Raw genomic sequence first — 23,103 nt, forward strand, 5'->3', positions numbered from 1 at the left:
AAATACTATGGCAAAGTGTAAGAACCCTGTCATGGCCCTAGAAACTTTAACAATATGTATTTATGATTTTTAATAGTTGAAAGCAATTCACAATGCTATCAGAAAGACATGAGAGCATCTGCTTCAGTGTACTGACTGTAGCAATGTGTACAAACAAGTTTTAAATTGCTACTCATTTGGTATGAAAGTAGTATGACATTATTTTCATTTGTATTTTTAAATTATTAGTAATTGAATACTACATTATTTTCATTTGTATTTTTGAATTATTAGTAAATTTGAATTTTTTTAATCTGTCTCTGCACAGGTGGTATCTTCTTTTTGAATGATTTCTCTTGTCTAGTGCCAATATTTCCAACTTTGTTCTTTTGATTTTCTTATCAATTTTCAAAAAAAAAGTATTTTCATTATATCTATATTACCCCCCTGTCCATATTTTCTGGAAAAGAGTTTTTCCAGTCTTTTATTTTTGATTTGGAGTATCAGTTTCCATATTATTAACCATTTTAATATTCTCAAATCTGATTGCATTGTTATTTCTAAACTTGGAATCTCACTTCCAAGATATTTCAATTTTTGCTAAAAATTTCTTCTATCCCTGTTGTTTATTTTTGCATAGAATGTGAAGTGAGATTTTGAATTCACTTTTTTATCAATTCCTGAAAGAGCTTATACAGTATTATTGTTGAATACCTTTCTTTCTCATTTGACTTTAATGTATCCTTCATTACAAATACATCCTTATATATCACTGGTCTATTTTTTGTTCTGTCTGCTCTTTGTCTTTCTGTGTATTCCTGCATCAGTCTCTAAGGATTTGATATTTGTATCGTCACAATATTTTTAATATATAGTAGATATTCACTCTCAAAATTCTACCTTCAAAAAATTGTCCCTAACCTTCTCTTTTTCTCCAGTCTTAAAATTTTGTTCATATTATGTTTTACTTTTGTGATTTTACAAGAATTAATCCCAAATGCGTAACATCTGAAAAAAAACTAATGGCTTTACCTTATTTGTTAGTCTGGATATAGAGAATTTTTCCAGGTGGAAGTGGAGATTAGGAATTCTTTGTGTGGGTAAATGACATTAAGAAAAGGGAGGAAGAAGGTGTGTTTTAGGAATAGGAGAGCTTAGTTAAAGTACGATTTACAGATGTTGAAAGAACAGGAGATAAAACTGGAAAAAGATGGGGACACACAGTGGAGGACCTTCAATGTTAAGGTGGAAATTTTGTAACTACCACTCAGTTGGTAGGAAAGAAGGTACCAGCATTTCTCAACAGTACATATGCCACTCAGAATGTCAAAAATATCTCTGAGAGATATGGCAGCCCTGTAGAGCCTGTTAGAATGAAGAGAAAGAAAGCAGAAAAAAACTTTCCAACGATACTTCAACAACAAAGATGTCAGCTAGTATTTCTTTTTCATTATATCTATTACATGCAAAACTTATATCTATATATATACAACGTACTTGTTTTTGTCCAAGTCTTGGAGTCTCTCACTGAAGCTAGAAGAAATTTCTGTAAAATTCTTCACTGCAGAAAATAGTGATTCTGAAATAAAAATGAGGACCTAGTGGCATTGTTCTATAGTTTAAGCAAAGGGAACAATATAGAAGGTTGTTCTCTTTTGTATTTAACAAGGTATTTATACTTTGTATATTGCAAGACAGGCATCAACGAAATGGAAGATACATTTATATGCATAAAATATTTGATCATATGGAATAGCAATAAGTAATAAATGGGCCTAAGGTAGATCATTACATTTTAGAGATTAATAGAAACATACAGACTGTGAATTTTGAAAAAGGAAGGGTATCATACCAAATGACACATTGTATGTTTTCATTTCTTGTGGATGTTTCATTGAAATATTGTAGATTTTATCAGCATACTTTCTTAAAACGACAGCATAATCTCGACAGTCAAAAGGGAGCACTATGGAATTGGCTAGTTCGAAGACGATTCCTCCTCGAACCTGGGCCACAGCAAGGTGATACTTAAAAGCTGGATCATAAAACTTTTCCACTAATTCATATGTTTCATAGACACTGTGATACAGTGGATAGCTGCTGAATTTGTTTGTTGCCTACAAAAAAACCAAAACAACAAAATATATCTCTCGTGAGATAACTTATATAAAATGCATAGTATCATAGATACTGTTAATATTAGTAAGACTGTTTCTGTCAGCAATGAATAAAGGAAAGTATTTAAGTACCTCAATAAGCCACTTACTAAAGGGTTAATATAATATTAAAACCCACCCCAGGTTTTCACCAGTTAAAAAGTATGTGTAGGGCTTCCCTGGTGGCGCAGTGGTTGAGAGTCTGCCTGCCGATGCAGGGGACATGGGTTCGTGCCCTGGTGCTCGAAGATCCCACATGCTGCGGAGCGGCTGGGCCCGTGAACCATGGCCGCTGAGCCTGCGCGTCCGGAGCCTGTGCTCCGCAATGGGAGAGGCCACAACAGTGAGAGGCCCGCGTACCAAAAAAAAAAAAAAAGTATGTGTATATAACATAAACAATACTATGAAAATTACCTTGGAAAAAACCTAACATTCTTGCCTTTAAGAAAACAGATGTAATAGAAATATTTCTGAAATAAAGACAAGATAATGTTGCATTTGGGTGAAAACAATTTAAGAAGACAGAGAATCATTAGAAGCAAGGAAATAAGCAAGATACAATATTATATAGGGCAATGCTGCAAATCGTTTAATGACTGAAATTCCATGAATAACTTTCTGACAAGCAGTGTGCTGACAAGTGAAGAGTGAACAGTGAGGGTTTCAGCAGTAGATCCAAAATCTCACTAAGTAAAGAAATAATGCTCAGACGGGCATAAAAAAACAAGCACATACACAAAAGGCAAGAGAAAACAACTTTTCAAATTCTGAGCTGCTGATTTATGCTTTTTGCCCATCGTTTAGATGCTTATTCTTTTTTTTTTTTTTTTTTTACTTGTATAACAGAACACTTTACATAGTGGCGTGTTGAGAGTGGGACTCTGGAATTAGCCTGCCAGAGTTTGAACCCAGGCTTCATGGCTTATTACCAAATAACTCTGGGAGATTATTAACCCAAAAGTTATTAAACTTTCTTTGCTGTAGTTTTCTCATAAGTAAAATGTAGATAATATTAACATCTACCCTCATCACCAACCCCAATGGTAAGAGATTATAAAGATTTTCTGTCTGGGGAGAATAACTAGCCCAAGACAAAAGACCTATAGATTCTCGGTGTTAGTTGACTCCCAATGAAGCAACAGTAACACGCATTCTCAATCCCTCTCTTGTGAAGCCCCCCCTACAACAAGCACCACCCCTGCATACAGGGCTTCAATCAGCTTTTATGGTCTCACTCCCAAATAAGATACATTGCCAAAGAGGGCCAGGCATTTGAAGAAAGTCTTTAACTTGAAAGATACAGACCAAGCACACAAACTAAAATAAAAACCCACAGTAAGGAGGTACTACCAGGAATGGAGGGAAACAATAAAAAAGAATGAATGAATGGCAGAGTTGAGAAAAATATCACAGAATGTAGAAAAAGACACAGATAAGAACACAAAAGAACAGATAAAAACATTGGAAAATAATGCTACAGATGCTAAACAGATTAATAACGGTTTGAGAAAGAGGAAAGAGGGAATAATCAAAGAAAAAAACATTTCCTCCAACTACAATACATAGGTTTCCAGAACCAAGAGTCCACTTTGTTCCCAGCTCAGCATATTAAAAAATGGCATAGTACACATGTACACCAAGGGCAACAGAGTCATAAAGAGGAGATACTAAAATCTTCCTTTAAAAAAAACCGGAGGCAGGACTTCCCTGGTGGCACAGTGGTTAAGAATCTGCCTGTACAATGCAGGGACACAAGTTCGATCCCTGGTCTGGGAAGGTGCCATGTGCCACGGAGCAACTAAGCCCGTGCGCCACAACTACTGAGCCAGTGTTTTAGAGCCCCCGAGCCACAACTACTGAAGCCTGCATGCCTACAGTCCATGCTCCGCAACAAGAGAAGCCACGGCAATGAGAAGCCAGCGAACCACAACAAAGAGTAGCCCCCGCTCACCGCAACTAGAGAAAGCCCACGCACAGCAACAGAGACCCAGTGCAGCCAAAAATAATAAATAAATAAATTTATTAAAAAAAACAAACAGAGGCAAGAGATCAAGGAACAAGGGACTTCCCTGGTGGTGCAGTGTATAAGACTCTGCACTCCCAATGCAGGGGGCCCGGGTTTGATCCCTGGTCAGGGAACTAGATCCCACGTGCATGCTGCAACTAAGACCTGGTACAACCAAGTAAATAAATAAATTAAATAGAAAAGGAAGAGATCGAGGAATAAACAACATCTCTCAACAGGCAATGAAGCAATGAGTTCAAAATTCTAAGGGTACACAATTTTCAAGCAAAATTTTGTGCCCAAATTATTGAAGAATTTTGTGTAGTATAACAGACATGCAAGGTGTTTAGCTGTCATTCACCCTTTTCAAGAAGTGCCTGAAGGATGTGCTCCCCAAAACGTGGAGAGTAAATAAGAAAAAGGAAGAAAAACCTGGGAAACAGAAAATCCAAAATACGAGTGAAATGAAGATACTCTCAGATTTCTTAGTGAGGGAAAATTTCACAGGCAAGAGCTGTGCCACAGGCAGAAAGAATAACCAGAGAACCCAGAGAAGCAGAAGAGCCCCAACGGGAAAAATGGACTCTGCCAGTTCACCTGATGTGTTTGAATATACTAAGAGTTTGAGGTGAGTTAAGTAGGGATACACGGAGGAAAAAAATGTCTTCTAATCAACAAGGGTAGCATAACTATATATTGAAACAATGCGATGAGGGAAAGTATTTGGGGGTTGGTAGAAGAAGTGATATAAGAGAACTGAATGCCTAGCTTTCCTAGTAAGAAGTAAATGGATAAATACCTAAAACTGAAAAAGAAAGAAACAGCAGCAGAAGCATATTATTTACAAACATGCAGATTGATATCAGAAGAAACCAATTAAAATACTGAAAGAATTTGATGAACATAATCAGAGATGGAACAAGCACGGTGCTTAAGTCGTTTTTTTTGATCCAGAATTATTTGTTTAGCTAAAATACATTCATAACCATGAAGAACTCACTGATAGACTTACCCAATCTTTAGTGTACCGTGCTCTGCCTGAAGCAATTCCAAGTCTTTGGAAGAACACTTCAAAATCATTACCAGATCCTAATTTGCTAATCCTTTTAGGGATAAAATACAGGATTATTTGAGTAACGTCTTCACTGAGTACAGATCAATATTAATTAAACTAATCTCCACTCAATACTATAAATATAATTTTTAGATATATTGAGTTGGGTATATTTTAGATATAAGCAGCAAAAAAACAAAAAAACAAAAAGTGGGGGGAATGTCAATTCTGATCACAAAATATCTACTTCCATAAGACTGTTTTAGGGAGAGGTGACCACTGTTCTTTTGGGTTTCTGGATCCAATTCCAACCTGTTTGTGTGTGTGTTGTCAGGGGGGGCAGTTCCCCACACCAACAACAAGCGATTCTCCAGGCCATCAGCTGGGTATTCTACAATTCAACTCAATTCTGACATTGTCCATCCAGAGATAGGGTCAGGTCCCACACATTAAGGGCTCAGTCCCAAGAGACTGTCCCCCCGCAACACACAACCACCACCAGTATTTCTGACCAACTGGCTGTAGATGGGAGGTTCCCACAAGCCCCTCCTTGGGTTTGCTAGAGCTGCTCGTAGAGCCCAGAGAAACATATACTTACTAGATCATCAATTTATTATGAAAGGTTATAAGTCAAGAACAGCCAGATGAAAAAGATGCATAGGGCGAGGTATGGGAAAGGGGTCAGAACTTCCACGCCCTGTCCAGGCTCGCAGGACTCTTCCAGCACCTCCACGTGTTCACCAACCAAGAAGTTCCCCAAACCCAACGCTTTTGGGGTTTTATGAAAGCCTCATTCCATAGTCATGATCAATTAAGTCACTGGACACTGGTGATTGAGTCAATCTCCAGGCTCGCTCCCTTCCTGGGAGGTTGAGGGTCAGACTGAAAGTTCCAACCCTCAAGTCACTTGGTTGGTTCTCCTGGCAACCAGCCCCCACCTTAAGTGGGGTAATATCACCTCATTAACATAACAAAAGACACCTTTGTCCCTCTCATCACTTAGAAAATTCCAAGGGTTTAGGAGCTCTGTAAGAGATCAGGAGGACCAAATATGCACTTCTTATTATGAATCACAATATCACAATTGTATGTTGCTTTTTTAGAAAAAGATTATTGAAGTTGGAAAATATTTTCCTTCACTAACTTTTTAAATTACCTATATTTGTTGTATATGATAAAGTTAAAAGAATCAGAAAATTTTCAGATAACTCAGATTTAATTCCCATCCTTAAAAATTTAAATTTTTCATACTGTTATCCTTAATCTCAAACTACTGAGATATTTATTCCTCTTCCCATGCTTGTGAAGACACAGCTAAACCTGAAATGATGCCTATATTCTTCTTAGAACATTATGCTGTTAACAAAACACTTGTTAACAGTATAATGTTCAGAAAAAAGAATATTTACACAGTGATGAGAGGACAGACTTAGGTGCCATGTGTATATATTACCTATTCAAAAGCGAACCATGGCCTACAGATTTAATTTCAAAACACACAGCAATATTTTGTAAGCAGGTAGGGTAGGGGGTCCCTGGAGAAAGAGAACTAGGCATGGTTTTCTTGACATAAGACAACTCATTTTTGGCCTAAGCCATTTTGTGGTAAAGGCCTGACCACAATGCTTATCCTTGAACAGGTCTCAATAATTAATGATCTTAAGGTAGCAAGAGAATTTAGGAACAAATGACTTATCAGGCAAGAGAAGTAACAATAGCAAAGATAATAAATCAGTTGTAAAGACTCCCAGTTCTGTTACAATGGTAAAGATTAGCCTGAAGAACATTTACCAGCTGTTTCACAGAATCCGGACACCCTTGGGCACTCAGCCACCAGACCAGGAGGAACCTAAGGAATGATGACGTTGACCCTTTCTGAATTCAATCAACTAGAGCTTGGACTCTGTCGAACTTTGCCCTAATTCTATACTGAATTCTCCTCTGCTCAAACCCCCTCATGAGAATGTATGTACACTTAGCTTAAAACTTCCCCCATGTTGCTGTCCAGGGAGACACTGCTTTGGAAAAGATCCCCGGTACTCTCCTTACTTGCTGCAAGTAATACATCCTTTCTTCTACTGCTCTTTGGGTTGGTTGTGCCATTTGGCTGACACCCACCAGGAGGCAGACCCAATTTTTGGGTAACAATTTTATTTGTAAACCTAAGCATCACTTTTTCTTTAACAGATATTAGAGAATTTTAAATTAAATTTTTATTATTTGTTGAAAGAAACTACCCTTTTATTTTCAACACAATTCCATACTGAATTTAGTAAAGAGTTTTCTTTGTTTACCTGGGTAAGCCACTGAATTCGGGTGAAGGGCTTTTTTCATTCCAGCTCTCAAAAAGGGATTTGCCTTCAAAACCTTCATCAGGACTTTGGAGCTACACAAGTTAAAAGGAAAAAAATTTAAAAAAAGAGAGAGAGAGAATACTTATAAATCAGATGTTTTAAAACCTAAACATCTATTAACCAGGGAATGAGTAGCCAAATTATATTCAGGAAAATAAGGAATGCAATTCATACATTAGCAGTCATTAAGAATTACAACAATGAGTTTCTGACAATATGGGAAAACGCTCATGTTATTATATATAATGCACCTATTACAAAAAAAATACATGGAGTGTATGGAAAAGAAAGCTATACCAAATTATTACCAAGCCATTGTACTCAGATGAATGGTCACACTGTAAGATTTTTTTTTTTTTTGGTCTATTTTTCCAAATTAAGGGAGGCTACTCTCAAAAACACATTCCTCCTCCTCTTATAAAAAAAAATGAAAAGAAGCAAGCTGATTAAGGGAAGGTTTGGGTTTTTTGTTTGGTTTTTTTAAAATATTGCTTTGGGCCAACAAGTTTGTCAAAGTCATTAAATAATACATAACAAAACAAATGCACTAATATTTTATTTAATTAGTTCAGTATTTATTGTAATTGTGTTAAACACAGGGCTTTCAATACATTTTCAGATTTTACAGATGAGAATTCTAAGGGAGTACAATATGCCCTACTATTGAATGCTAAACTCAGAGCATTAAATATTATGCCAAAATGTTTAGCACACTAAACTGTAACTAATACTCACTAAACTGTAACTGAATAATATATGGTATAAAAAGTTTTTATTTTTTATTTAATAAAAGTCCTATTTTTTAACAGTTTCAACTCAAAAGATTTTATAGACTACCTATTCTGTGGAAGACTTTTTGTAGATGTCAGCCATACAAAGTTTAATAATACAAATTACACACCATCTACTAGTGGAAACTATAAATAAAAATGTGGAATTCATGTGCTAGGTGCTATAATAGACAGATGTGCAAAGGTCGATGGGAATAAATTTATATAAACTTGGGGAGAGAGAAGTGATGTCAGCATCTTAAGTCATAAAATATCAATACATAAAGCAACAAAATAATTTTACTCAAGCTTACAAATTTACACAAAACTTTCATACAAGGGACAGTACCACTCCATTTATTTTAAGTAATATGAATTTGAAATAATGTATTTAGAAATATATTACTAAAGTCACAGTTTATCACTAAAATTTGAAATACTGCAAATCACCTTCCCCAAACAAAAACAGAATTTTAAAAATCCAAAACTGTCAAGCATCATATAATTTCAAACTTGACCTAGAAAGTAGTGTTTTTGCATTTGTCACAGGGTGCCACCAATCCACCTGGTAAACAAATATAACTGCCAAGCTTCCTTAGTATTGACCTCAAATTACATAAATGGTGGGAATTCTCTGAGACACAATGTTTCAGATATTTAATTTTGTATACACTTCATGGGAACTGTAAAACTGCAGGCACCTGATAGAGATCTTAAGTAACAATATGAATAGATTAGTGCCAAATTAAACTTTTCTATTCCTACTGGAGATGTTAATAAATTAAATTCCATGCTTGGGAAACCAAAGCTTAACAATATGTTTAGGATCTATTTAAAATCCCTATCTGAGGGAAATAATTGTCTTTCACGGTAATTACATTTCAATTGGTAATTCTGTTAAATAAGCAAGTCTTTTTATCCTTTCCAGTTCAAATCATGTAATTAGCAGTAACAGCAAAAATCTGCCATGCAAAACATTCCTTATGCCTACCTTTAGGAACGGTGGCTTTATGGGGCAGGAGAATTAAAGTGAAGAGTTGCCTATTGGTCCTACAGAAATTCAGGCACCACCTCTCCGCCAGATTCAGTATGTTGTGCTGCTGTCAGAATTACGATAACTTTAGCTCAGTGGACTGAAGCCCACAGCAGGAAATCAGGAATTGGGTATATGGTCTTATCCAGTCTCTGTCCCAGGAGTCAGCACCTGGTTTTTTACACATTCTCTTTCTCAATCGGTTAGAAATGTCAACTCCTCCAGAGTCCCAAGTTAATTGGTATCATTATATTAAAGAGTAAAAACCAGTTTTAAAATTGAGGAGTTAAACCGCAGGACCAAGTCCTGGTTCAGCTACTTGAACAAGTTGTGTGACTCTAGTGGCTAATGCTTATTGGGCTCAGTTTTCTCGGTTTCAAATGGAGATGGTAGACGCAATGCTCTCCATAGACTGCCTCAGATTGGTATGGGAGAAATGGGCAAAAGTTATAAAACAACACAGATGTTTAACATAATAATGCCACCTCAAGAAAACATCATTTGTAGAACTTAAAATTCCATGTAATTATTTTTACCTCCTTTGTTAGGTTGTATACCAAGCTGTACATAAGTGGGGTACAATCAACTCTCAGAGTGTAGTTTCCTGAAAGACATGAAGATAGTTTGTTTTCTATTTCATTTCTTTATTTTATTCTTCCATTCAAAGACCATTCCTAACTCCTTAGCCAGAATGATCCCTTTATAACCTAAGTCTGGGGAATTCCCTGGTGGCCCAGTGGTTAGGACTATGCGCTTCCACGCAGAGGGCATGGGTTTGATCCCTGGTCAGGGAACTAAGATCCCGCAACACACGTGGCCATAAATAAATAAATAAATAAAACCTAAGTCTGATCAAAACTCTCCAACTCATCACTTAATAAAATTCATCCTCACCATGACCCTTGGTGCCACACATGAAACAACCTCAGTTCACCTCTCCACATCTTCACCTACTCCACCCAAGCAAATGTTCTATACAAGAGAGATAATAAAAGTACTCACCTCACAGGAATATTGTGTTAAATAAATGTTTATATTTAAACATTGGTTGGTACTTTGTGTGAGCTAAATTCTACATATGAATGTCAACATGATGGAAATACCTCAAACTGAGGACAGTAGTTCCTTTGAAGAGAGGATTATTTGAGAATGGTTTCAGTAGAAATTGTTTTCTTTGTAAATTTTGCATTTTAACATTATAAAGCTAATAGATGACTTATTTTATTATTTGAAAAATGAACAGTTAATAAAATTTTAAATATAAAACAAAGTGAGACAAGTTGTATTCCAGTCACAGAGTAATGAGTGTGTTATTTGCTCCTGATCCTGAAAATGCTGGGGAGAGAATGCAGCATTTTAAACCAGGGAATGACGTAAACAGCAAGATCAAAGATTAAAAATATGCATTAAAATCAAGTCTTAAAAAAAAAAAAACTAGCAATAGAGAGAACATTATTCTACTTTTGAAGAATACATGTTTGGTATACTTATTCTGTGTGGCAAAGGTGTTTCATCTTCATATGTGTGTTTAAATAAGGATAATAAGGAATTCCCTGGTTGTCCACTGGTTAGGACTCTGTGTTCTCACTGCGGGGGGCCCGGGGTTCAGTCCCTGGTTGGGGAACTAAGATCCCACAAGCCGTATGGCACGGCCAGTAAATAAATTAATAACGATAATAGTAATCCAAGCTAACATTTTTGAACATTTACCCTGTGCAAGGCACAAGTCTGGGAGTTTTGCAAATATTAACTTCTTTTGCCCTTACAAGAGCCTTTGAGATATGTGCTCTTAGTAACTCTATTGAGAGGTGAGAAAGTAACAACCTGAGGTCACATAACTATAATAGAAAGTAGCAGTGCCGGGAATAAGGCCAAGCCCTGAGCCGCTAACTAAGGAAAGTTAGAGGAAGGAAGAAAAGATAACTGAAATGCACGAACTAACTTAGGGGACAGTGCAGCTCAGATACGTGGACAAAGAAACTGTAAATGCCAATGTGCCTCCATCAATATGCAATGCTCCCACTATTTTTTGTTTGTTTGTTTTTGTTTTTGTTTTTGTTTTTGCGGTACGCGGGCCTCTCACCGCTGTGGCCTCTCCCGCTGCGGAGCACAGGCTCCGGACGCGCAGGCCCAGCGGCCACGGCTCACGGGCCCAGCCGCTCCGCAGCATGTGGGATCCCCCCGGACCGGGGCATGAACCTGCGTTCCTCGCATCGGCAGGCGGACTCCCGACCACTGCGCCACCAGGGAAGCCCTGCTCCAACTAGTTTTGACACGGCAGATTTACTAATAAACTGAAGAAAATATTCTATACGTCCACCCTTCATTCATTTATTCATTCATTTGTTGCACCCAGGCAAACACCATTTATTTAATAAGACATTAAGAATCCAGGAATGAAGAAGTATGATCCTGCCTGTTCCTGGCAGAAAAATATAGTCTAGAAAGGGAGAGGGTTTGTAAAACAAATAATTACTTAATAACAGAAGTGATGAGTGCTACAAAGATGGCTTCCCAGAAAAAAATAACATTCCTGGGGAGACTGTAAGAATAAGAATTAAACAGATGGTGTGTCGAACAGCAATCTGAGTACAGAGAACAGCAGTTGCAACGGCTGAGAAGTTGCACGTGATCAAGGGACAGAAAGATTCGTGCGGGGCTACAGTATAGTGAGTGACAATGGACTGTTTCAGTTTCTTGAAAATCGACTTGAGATTGTCCCTTAGTTTGAATCTCTGTTTATCAAAGCAAATCCATTCTAAAAGGCCTGTCTTCGATGCCTATCTCATTTCTCAAGCCTTTCCTGACGTTGCTATCATTCTGTCTTCTGAACTCCAAGATCAGTCCGATAATATCCTTCTAAGAGTACCTGCATATATTAGAATCCTAGACTGATTTATTTTATCATCTATACTGAGTCTTAAACGCTTGAGTACTAGACTGTTCTTTACTAACCCCTAATTCCTTTGAAATCCTGGAAAGTACACTGCATAGAGAGGTGCTTAGTAAATATTTGCTGAATTGAAGGAAAAAATATTTAAGAAGAAAAAATTCTTGGTTAAGGATGAAATCTGGGAAATCAGCATGTTTTCAAAATTTGTATGCATGATATTATGATGACAGTAGTTAAATCATACCTTTTTGCTACCCCATTCTAATATCATAGAAATCTTTAGTTCCATAACTGACTTATTCATTTAACAGATATTCACTGAATTCCTACCATAGATAAGGCAATCTGCCAGATGAAACAAACAAATCATAGAGTGTTGTTTCGAGAGCACAAATCAGCACCCTAGAGCTCACAGCTGCCATGAGCATGACAAGCCAGCAGCAAATTCCCTCACCACTTGTTAATGGATTTGCATTCCTAGTTAGTGCATAACTTACGAACTAAATTGCTGTTACTACCAAGATCATATATTTTCCTATGAAACCAATAATATTCACCTTCTATAGAAGAATCAGCATTAATATAGGCCACACCACGCACTTGAAGAAGTCTGGAATTCTCCTATAATATTAAATAAATAAGTAAATATATAAACAAACAAATAGCCATAACCCCTTTCTAAAAAAACCACATCTACATTTATTGTATGGAGGTTTCTGAATTAAGTTGGCCCAAGTTCACCCCAAATTTGACATGTAAGATTTTCAAGCGTATGTTTGAAAGAATTTCAATAAAGGTCATTGGTAAGAAATAACAAGTAAAACATTTTTAAGACTAAAATTTGAGATGAGACTATCCACATTCATAATGCAGTGAGTGGAAAAGGAGTTGATTTCTTTGTTTTTATTGGGTAGCTGCTGTGTGCGGGCTTTTGTGCGCAGGCTTTCTCTAGTTGCTGTGCGAGGGCTTTCTCTAGTTGCGGCGGGCTGCTCTTCGATGCGGCGGGCAGACTTCAGTAACTGTGGCACGTGGGCGTAATAGTCGTGGTGCATGGGCTTCGTTGCTCCACGGCATGGGGGATCTTCCTGGACCAGGGATCGAACCCGTGTCCCTTCCATTGGCAGATGGATTCTTAACCACTGTACCACCAGGGAAGCCCAGGGGTTGATTTCTTAACCACACTATGGTTTAATCTGTCAAATTAAGTTCTCCTGTGTTATGACACCACCTACTGGTCAAAACTTTAAAACTTTTTTTCTCAGCTTTAAAACACTGACAAAGTATAGCAGGATTTTGTTGATATAAGCAGATTATGAATCTCCAAATCAAGCAATTTTCTAAGTGTCCTGACTGTAAGAAATAAAGTGAAAAAACATGCAGCTCTAGGTGATGAAAATAAGGTGAAAGAGGCAAATCACACCCTCAAAATATTTAGGCTCTTCTTGATGCCAGCATAAATCTTTGTCTACAGGAGCACTACTTTTTTTCTACCCCAGAGAAAATTGAAGTTTACAGGGCTTCTCATAATTCTTAGATAATAGGAACCAAGTAAATATTTATAGCATGACTAGAAGTTAATGGAATGTTAATTTTGCATATGTTTACAAGTAACACTTCTATTACACAAAGCCAACAATGCATGCAGGTAAAATTACTTTCCAAGGAGCCTAGTAAATATTCTGTGGTGGGGCATTCCACTTCACTTTTAGCATGATTTAGAGTAGGTCATTACGATATGAGGAAGACAGTACAAGCTCAAGGAATATTTAAATGTAATTAGGAGTTAATTTGAAAAAGTTAAAACATTATATCTTATTATGATGTCCAGTTTCTAGTGAATTTACTTAGCTACTATCACACTCCCAGACAATGAAGATTAAATTATTTCCACAACTGACATTAAGTGGCTTTAAAAGTTCAAACAAAACTCAGTTCTCAAGGGACAAAAAAAATTTTATCGTTGATTTTTGAACAATATGTTGCTTCAGACTTTCTGGAAAAAAGTTTGAATATTTTCTGGCTGGACTGACCAGTTATTTTTACATTCTTGTGAATTAAATACTAACTGCTTTATTATTATGAAAATGTATGTTATATCGAATTATCAACTAACCTCTGCCCACTCAGTGGAACCAAGAAGACCAAATTCTTCTGCATCCCAGCTTGCAAACAAAATTGTTCTTCTAGGCCTCCATCCTGAAATACATGTGCATACTTATAAAAGCTGGGAAAATGCATAATATTGCCAAGACATCACCATGCCCAGCAGAGTAGCAACAGCAAAAATTCATTGGTTGTTTAGGAAGGGTGAATTATGGTGACAATCTTTACTTAATTTCCTTTTGAAAGATTTTAAAGCTAATCTGTCAATACAAAAGAGCACATCTGTAGTGAAAAAGGGGGACATGCAGACATGGTAAAAATCCTGTGAGATCATAAAATATTCTAATAGGTTTATAATGATTGCCTATGCTACCATCTGTGGTCCGCAGCTGCCTAGAGTGAAAGAAGAAAGTGCTGGATGTGGTCTGTGCTCTGAGACAATAGAACTGAGAGAAAATCCTTTACAACTCTTCCATGCTGTGTTGGCATCACACAAACAATTGTTCAATGTCAGCTGGTTGTGTGATTTCACTCCATTCTCTGCCAGAATTAATCAACAGAAGCTCCATTCTCAACACTAGTGTCTGCTGCTGCTGCTGAGAAGTACACCATTCATTAGGATGGTCATATGGCTTGGAGTTATAAATACTGATCTTGAAGTTAAAGAAAGATCTTATTTCAAGCCCCGGTTCTTTCACTTACTAGCAGTATGACCAAGGGAATGTTATTCAAACTTGTTAGGCCTCTTGTTTCTTCACCTGTATACCAGGAAGAGCAGAGTAAAGATAACACTCCTTGATTGTTAGGAGGATTAAATGGAATAATATTTATAAATATAGCACTGAACAAGTGCTCCAGGCATGTAAGTTGTTATTGTTTGAGTACATATTTCATTTGTGCTTAAGGATATATATCCCTCTAGCTGTTGAGTCCAGAGCTTCATTTTTGTTAAGTACATTAATAGCATTATTCAACTCTCCTATTAATTATTATTCCCCATCATTGCAGTCTCTTGGCATACTTTGTAATTGTCATAGTGATGTTTTGTATTTACCACGGGAATCTTCTGGCAAAATCATGAAACTTTTTGTAATACTATTAAAACACAACCTAATTCACAAACTATGTAAATTCAGGTCTCCATAGTTCTATTTTCTTAAAAAATAAGATAGTTGTGTGGAAAAAAGAATAGAGCACCTTTACATTTGATTTCAAAGAGTGACATCACTGTTTTGTGGACTGGGAGACAGAAATCTTAATTTTAACCCTAGTTCTCTGATTCTGCCACACACCAGCTACAAAACGTTGGGTGAATCACTTCATTCTGGAAACCTCAGTTAACTTATGTGTAAAATGAAAAGAGAAATAACTAAACATATCCCTCCTCCTATGAGTTCAAAATAGATAACACGTGATAACACTGTTTCTCTGAGAAAGTAAGTACCAGGCAAATGTAACATATTTTTACCACATTCATTGTTGCTAAAAAAAGAAATATGGATCACATTTACAGCCCGTAGACACCTTGTTTGCAGGGTCAGTAAACAAAGTAGGACTTCTGTTCTCAGTATGTAATGTTTACTTTAAAAACTAACCATTTGAACTCAATTTTATTTTGGTTTTCATATGAAGATTCTAAAATGACTGAAGGAACTGTGCTAGTAGTATAATCTTCAATTCTGTGAGAGAAATCAAAGCTGGGGGTGTGAGGATACAGATATCAAACTTTTGACAGCATCCTATTAAGCAGGAAGACCAGCATTTTTCTGAATTAGCTTTCATCCCCTCAGTCAGTTGGTGTACTTGACCTGAGGCCTGAGGCCAAGAAGCTCACATTTCTCAGACCAGGACGCTTTGGCTTATGACCTAAATCTGGTGTCTACTCTCCAGTAAAGAAACCCATCTCCATCTTCTTTGTTGCCAGAGAAACCACTAATAGTATAATTCCTTTATTTCATATTATAATTTAATATATAAATATAGATAATATGAACTTTATTATATAAATAAGTGAATTATTAAAAATGAACAAACAATATCATTAACCAACGTAAGTAATATAGCTGCTAGTTATTGAAAGCTACTATCTGCTATTAAGCACTACTTAGTACTCTATGCTACTAAGATGATATAATTTGCATGCAACCTCTCTGTTGTGTTTCACACAAACCTATGAGGTGGTATTTTTATACTCACTTTACTGAGGACCAAACTGAGATTCAGAAAAAATGGTCTTTTTACTTTTTGCTTACATTACCTTCTTTTTTCAGCTTTCCAAAACTCCTGACAATTTCATGAACAACAGCTGCTCCACTCTGAGGGTCAATGCCACCAAATACCCAAGAGTCACGGTGACCTCCAAGAATGACATATCTGTCTAGAAAGCATCATTGCAAAATTACTTGCCATTCCAGGTCAAGAATAGAGGAAATTGCAAATGACTCAATAGCATCTAAACACAAAGCACTCAGGACTTAAGTTAAGATAGCAAAGCTTCCCGAAGACTTTTGTAAATGTATCACTTTGCTCTGAATTTGATGTATGAAGAAAATATGAATGTGATAAGCAAATGTATACTTCAATTAATTACAGTAATTATAAGTATATAAGTAATGCTAAGTGAGTATAAAAGTATCCTTATCCACTTCTTTATATAATTCTGTTACTCCTTTCTTACCTATTTACACTATGTTTCCAGTATTTTCAGAGTAAGAGAACAAATAACGGTGGCCAAATAACGATTTCTCCACTTCCTACTCCTTCTACTTAGTTTTTAAGGTACAGCTCAAAGATTCTACCTCTCTATGATCTGTTCCTATTTTCTGCAGGGAGAGGGAACTGCACCCCTATCCAGCTTTCTGGGCAGTCTTTTCATATTGATAAAGCATTTACCATGGGGCTTCCCTGGTGGCACAGTGGTTAAGAATCTGCCTGCCAATGCAGGGGATACAGGTTCAAGCCCTAGTCCGGGAAGACCCCACATGCCACAGAGCAACTAAGCCCGTGTGCCACAACTACTGAGCCTGTGCTCTAGAGCCTGCGAGCCACAACTGCTGAGCCCGAGTCCCTAGAGCCTGTGCTCCACAACAAGAGAAGCCACTGCAATGAGAAGCCCACACACCGCAGCAAAGAGTAGCCCTCGCTCGCCTCAACTAGAGAAAAGCCTGCGTGCAAAAAAAGTAAAAGGATTTTTTTTAAAAAGTATTTACCACACTTAAATGTAGGGGTCTTCTTGTCTCTGGTCTGTGTCTTTTTAAAAAAATCCCTCCATCCCCAAAGCCTAGCACAGAGCTGGCACAAAATATGTACTCAGTGAGATTCAATAAATAGCCAGTTGTACATTGTTTAGTGCTCATTGGAAGCATATCAATATTCTTTATCCCTGAAAGAAAGTACTGGCTGCTTGTACAAGAGATATTCAGTTTAATTCTGTCTGTTTGGGTAGGAAATATAACCATATAGTTCCTAAGGAATCAAACATAATAAAATAAGATTATTTTCAGATGTATCACTGAGTAGGTTATCTGAAATCATATGGAAATCACGTGTATATATATTCCACCCATTTCAGTGTAAAAAAAAACCATGTAAAGGATTCATTAACCTCCGGTTATCTTAATTTTCTAAGAGTGTTACTTATCGTAATGAAGATATTTCTCCAGGTAAAATATGCGGTAAAGAAATCCAGAAAAGCTCAGATTAAACACCTGTAAACCATCTCTCCTTGCTCTTCCTCTCTTGGTCCTTTAATTGAAGCATGCATAGTTTATCAAGAACCTCGGTCATCTGACCAATCTAGTCCCAACATTTACTTTCTTTACAAAATGCATCACAATGTAAAATTACCTCCTATTGATCTATTTTGTGTTTATGTGAGTTCCATTAGGACAAAGAGGTGCTTTGCTTTGTTCACCTTACATTCCCAGAGCTCAGAGCAGTACCTGGCACCGAAGAATTGCCCGATCGATATTTGCTGAACAAATGATCAATTTACCTGGCTCCACTGCCCCTCTGAGAGTTCCAATCACATTGTAAATTCTTTTCACTTTATTGTTGGAATGGATGTGCATCTTGACTTTTCTAATGCAAAAATAAAGGACACAGACTAAAAATACTGGTTAACAGCTTGCCACCCACAATTTTTAAATCTGACATTGTTTTGAATATTTCTAAAGGCACACAGGCAATAATTGCATAGACCAATTGTCCAATTGTGAGGATATATGTGTATTCCCCTTTTCAATCTGTTGTTATGTCTTCTGCTGGTAGTAGATTTTACTTTTCAGTCATCCTCTGTAATTGTTTTTTGAAAAAGGTTTCCTCCCCCTAAAGAGAGTTATTATAAAAATAGTCTCTTAACTTGGTAGAGAAGTTTCCAGTAAACCCAGGTCCAACATTGTAGGGCACGTGGAGGCTTCCTTTCCAGCTGTGATCCGGTGGTGCTGATGCACCCATTTTTCTGTTGAACACAAAAAAATATTATTAGCTGAAGGAAACCTTTGAAGTTATAAGTTAAAATGTCCTTGAACTTGTTTTCTTGAGTGCCTGCTCATAATAGCTTCTATGAGTCATGGTAGTACAAAGTGCTTTGCATAGGGATATGCCATTTAACTCTTAATACACCTCTTATGAGGTGGTTCTGCTATTACTCCCCACTTCAAAGATAAGGAGGGTGAGGCTTAGAGAGATTAGGTAACATGCCCAAAGTCAAGCAGCTGATTAGTGGTACAATTGAGATTCAAACACTTGGTAAGAATTTGGACTCTGTGTTACCAGTTTCCAACAGTAAACCATGTGAAAAGTGCTCTCAAGAGCATGCTCTGAAGAAACAGCAGGTGTCAAACTCCTTGGAATTTCCCATTATGTTATTTCTCCCACTGATAAATACATTCCCAAATACATGTATGGTCATCCTTTACAAAGTACTTTTGCACTCATCTATTAGGGAGGGAGGAAGGGCAAAGGAAGGGACGTCACTTCAACCAACAGCCCCTCAAAGCTTTATACACTATTTATTTTTTTAATTCAAAAAGGTGGAAAGAGTCAGGTGGACCAGCCCATATATGCCACTAGCCCTGCTTATCTCTCACCAGGTGATTGAGAAAAATAATATGATAATATCTGTGGAATGGTGAGGTTCTTCCTGTTTCATTTCAGCATATCTTCCTTTACTGTTTAAGAGCATGGATTGACTTATTCTTGATTTGGGCATGGAAACCAAATGTACTTTTGCTACCTAGAAGCAGATAGAAGAAGATGGCTCCAGACAATCTTAAAAGAGTGAATATCATCAATCTGTCTTTTATGCCTCAATCTCTGGTCCACACACCTGCATGCACCCTATGATTTACAGTGAAACATTTTCTGTAGTTTCCTCCTTTTTTCTGTGCCTGCACACAGGTACTTATTCCCTGCCTACTAATTTGAGGTAATGTGAACAGCTCAACTTGACCTAGAATATATTATATGTGCAAAACTACATCAATATGATTATCTTCTCATGGAAAACTAAGTATAAATAATATTTTGTTTTAAAATGCTCTATCAGAGAGTAAATATTTACTCTTTTTTTTCCCTATCTCATGAGGGAGTTTGTTTAATAAACATAATTTCATGTAATATACTATATAATTTATTTATCTATATACAATAAAATTTCACATGAAAAGCATCAAGTAAAATGAAGGGGCATTATACATTGTTAAATATCATAATGAATAGTCAAAATAGCAGAGTATTATGTATACAAAACATGGTAGAAGCCAAGTGAAGAATACACATATACTTGATTATACATAAAATATTTTTATAGTACTATATTGCAGACTAATAACATTGATTGCCTTTGGGATGGAAATGGGTAGGAGGGAAACTTTTTATTGTATACCCCTTTGAATTCTGAACTGTGTAAATGTATTTCGTTTTCAAAATAAAAATATGAAAAACAAAACAAGGTTCAAATTCATCAGGAAGTCAATTGCATATTATAAGGAAGGTACTGAAGAGTCCATATTCCCAGAAAATAATAAAATATAAAGCCAACATTACAGTGCCCCCACAAGGACAAGAAAATATCGCACATCTATGGAGAACAGAGGTTTTAGTCACTAAATTTCACTGGGATAATTAATCAGGGATATAATTTTCTTTAGGTTCCTCTTTCACTCTATAAATAAAAAGTAAATTCTATGAAAATTAAAAGGTTGAATATTTCAATTTCAAATCATAGAAATTTCAGAAAATATAATATTGGAAATGTCTTTGAAAGGATTTGATAGATCATAGATGCTCAATAAGTATCTATAAACAACACTGAACTTAAAAATCTATATTGTGAAAAAATATCTATATTGTGTAGCATATTAAACTTTATTTGTCCATTTAGCAAAGATTTATCCTCTATAATGCTCAAGGTACTGTACTGTACTCACTAAGGAATACAAATATGTATAAGACATGGTCATTCTACCAAAGAGTTTATAAGTCAGAAAAAGATTGATATAAAAAAGAGCATGATATATGATAGACAAAGTTATGAAGGACAAAAGAGAGCTTGATTCCCCTTGTGGGATCAGAAATAATTTTCTTTCTACAGGAGGTTTCACTTATCTGGATTTTTAAAGAATGAGTAAGATGTGGGCAGGGAAGATGGAGGTAAAGAGCATTCCAGGTACAATGTATGATGTAAACAGGCACAAAGGCCAAAGAGTCAGAGCAAAAGTAAGGCATGGTGATTAATCTGGCTGGGGTATAAGATGATTAGGATACCATAACAGAGAAGCTTGAAAAGCAGTGAGACTTTGCTTCTGAGAAGATGCACTTTACCCTATTTATCCTGATGAGTACAACTAAATTCCCTGGACTATAAATACATAAAAAATAAACATAAGACTCTGAAAGGTGGAGAAAATAAAATAAACCATCTCAGAACCTCAGGGTACAAGAAATGACAAAGAGTTCCTTGGGTTTTCATGTGGGCTCTCATATCTCAGACATAGAGCTGAAGAAGCTGGCAAACTAGAAAGGCCAAGTGGCTCATATGAAACACGTTACCCAACAAAAGCCTTGAATATGAATACATACTTGAACATCACTAATCATGAGAGAAATGCAAATCAAAACTACAATGAGATATCACCTCACACTGGTCAGAATGGCCATCATCTAAAAGTCTACAAACGATAAATGCTGAAGAGGGTGTGGAGAAAAGAGAACCTTCTTGCACTGTTGGTGGGAATGTAAATTGATACAGCCACTGTGGAGAACAGTATGGATGTTCCTTAAAAAACTAAAAATATAACTACCATATGACCCAGCAATCCCACTACTAGGCACATACCCTGAGAAAACCATAATTCAAAAAACACATGCATCCCAATGTTTATTCTTTTTTTTCTATTCTTTTCTTTTCCTTTTCTTTTCTTTTTTTTCTTTTATATTCTTTTCTTTCTTTTTTTTTTTTTTTTGCAGTATGTGGGCCTCTCACTGTTGTGGCCTCTCCTGTTGTGGAGCACAGGTTCCGGAAGTGCAGGCTCAGCGGCCATGGCTCACGGGCCCAGCTGCTCCGTGGCATGTGGGATCTTCCTGGACCAGGGCACGAACCCGTGTCCCCTGCATCAGCAGGCAGACTCTTAACCACTGTGCCACCAGGGAAGCCCCCCAATGTTTATTGCAGCACTATTTACAACCACCAGGACATGGAAGCAACCTAAATGTCTATCAACAGATGAATGGATAAAGAAGATGTGGTACATATATACAATGGAATATTACTCAGCCGTAAAAAGGAATGAAAATGGGTCATTTGTAGAGATGTGCATGGACCTAGAGTCTGTCATACAGAGTGAAGTAAGTCAGAAAGAGAAAGACAAATATCATATATTAATGCATATATGTGGAATCCAGAAAAATGGTACTGATGAACCCATTTGCAGGGCAGCAATAGAGAGGCTGACATAGAGAATGGGCGGTGGACACACTAGGAGAAGGGGAGGGTGGGATGAACTGGGGATTAGTATTGACATATATACAGTACCATGTGTAAAATAGACTGCTAGTGGGAACCTGCTGTACAGAACAGGGAGCTCAGCTCAGTGCTCTGTGATGACCTAGATGGGTGGGGATGGGGGGATGGTGGGAGGGAGGTCCGAGAGGGAAGGGATATGGGGATATCCTATACATATAGCTGATTCACTTTGCTGTACAGCAGAAACTAACACAACATTGTAAAGCAATTATACTCCAATTAAAAAAAAAGAGAGAGAAAGAAAAAAAGAAGACAGCAGCATTCTAAGAATAGCCATGTATGGATGCTGACTGCCACCATCATTAATAAATGATTCTGCACTGAAGCCAAAGAATTAATTTGAGAGTAATTTATGATAATGTGTTGCTAGGCAATTAAAATAAAATTCTGAGGAAAAATAATAACAGAAAAAAAATTTGGAAAATTTTCAAATATATGAAAATTAAACAACTGACCCTAAATAACCAATGGCTCATAGAAAAAAATCACAAGAGTAAATAGAAAATACTTTGAGATGGGGGCTTCCCTGGTGGTGCAGTGGTTGAGAGTCCGCCTGCTGATGCAGGGGACATGGGTTCGGCGGTTTGGGAGGATCCCGCATGCCGCGGAGCGGCTGGGCCTGTGAGCCATGGCCGTTGAGCCTGCACGTCCAGAGCCTGTGCTCCGTGGTGGGAGAGGCCAAGGCAGTGAGAGGCCTGCATACTGCAAAAAAAAAAAAAAAAAAAAAAAA

The 23,103-nt window shown here is 37.0% G+C and overlaps 1 protein-coding gene across 3 annotated transcripts in view; it reads right to left on the reverse strand.

Moving 5' to 3' along the window:
• FOLH1 (folate hydrolase 1) overlaps positions 1–23,103 on the reverse strand; it is a 62,790-nt gene that overhangs the window by 3,927 nt on the left and 35,760 nt on the right. For all 3 annotated transcript variants that reach the window (XM_007457351.1, XM_007457352.1, XM_007457353.1), the window contains 10 exons: positions 18,708–18,806; positions 18,342–18,427; positions 16,605–16,724; positions 14,358–14,440; positions 12,802–12,865; positions 9,888–9,955; positions 7,489–7,580; positions 5,153–5,243; positions 1,832–2,096; positions 1,477–1,558 (listed from right to left, as the gene is read on the reverse strand). In XM_007457351.1, coding sequence (XP_007457413.1) covers positions 1,477–1,558; positions 1,832–2,096; positions 5,153–5,243; positions 7,489–7,580; positions 9,888–9,955; positions 12,802–12,865; positions 14,358–14,440; positions 16,605–16,724; positions 18,342–18,427; positions 18,708–18,806 — 1,050 coding nt within the window. The remainder of the gene's footprint in view (positions 1–1,476; positions 1,559–1,831; positions 2,097–5,152; positions 5,244–7,488; positions 7,581–9,887; positions 9,956–12,801; positions 12,866–14,357; positions 14,441–16,604; positions 16,725–18,341; positions 18,428–18,707; positions 18,807–23,103) is intronic.

This window comes from Lipotes vexillifer, unplaced genomic scaffold (genome assembly GCF_000442215.2).
Source record: "Lipotes vexillifer unplaced genomic scaffold, Lipotes_vexillifer_v1.1 scaffold1505, whole genome shotgun sequence".
Lineage (NCBI taxonomy): Eukaryota > Metazoa > Chordata > Mammalia > Artiodactyla > Lipotidae > Lipotes > Lipotes vexillifer.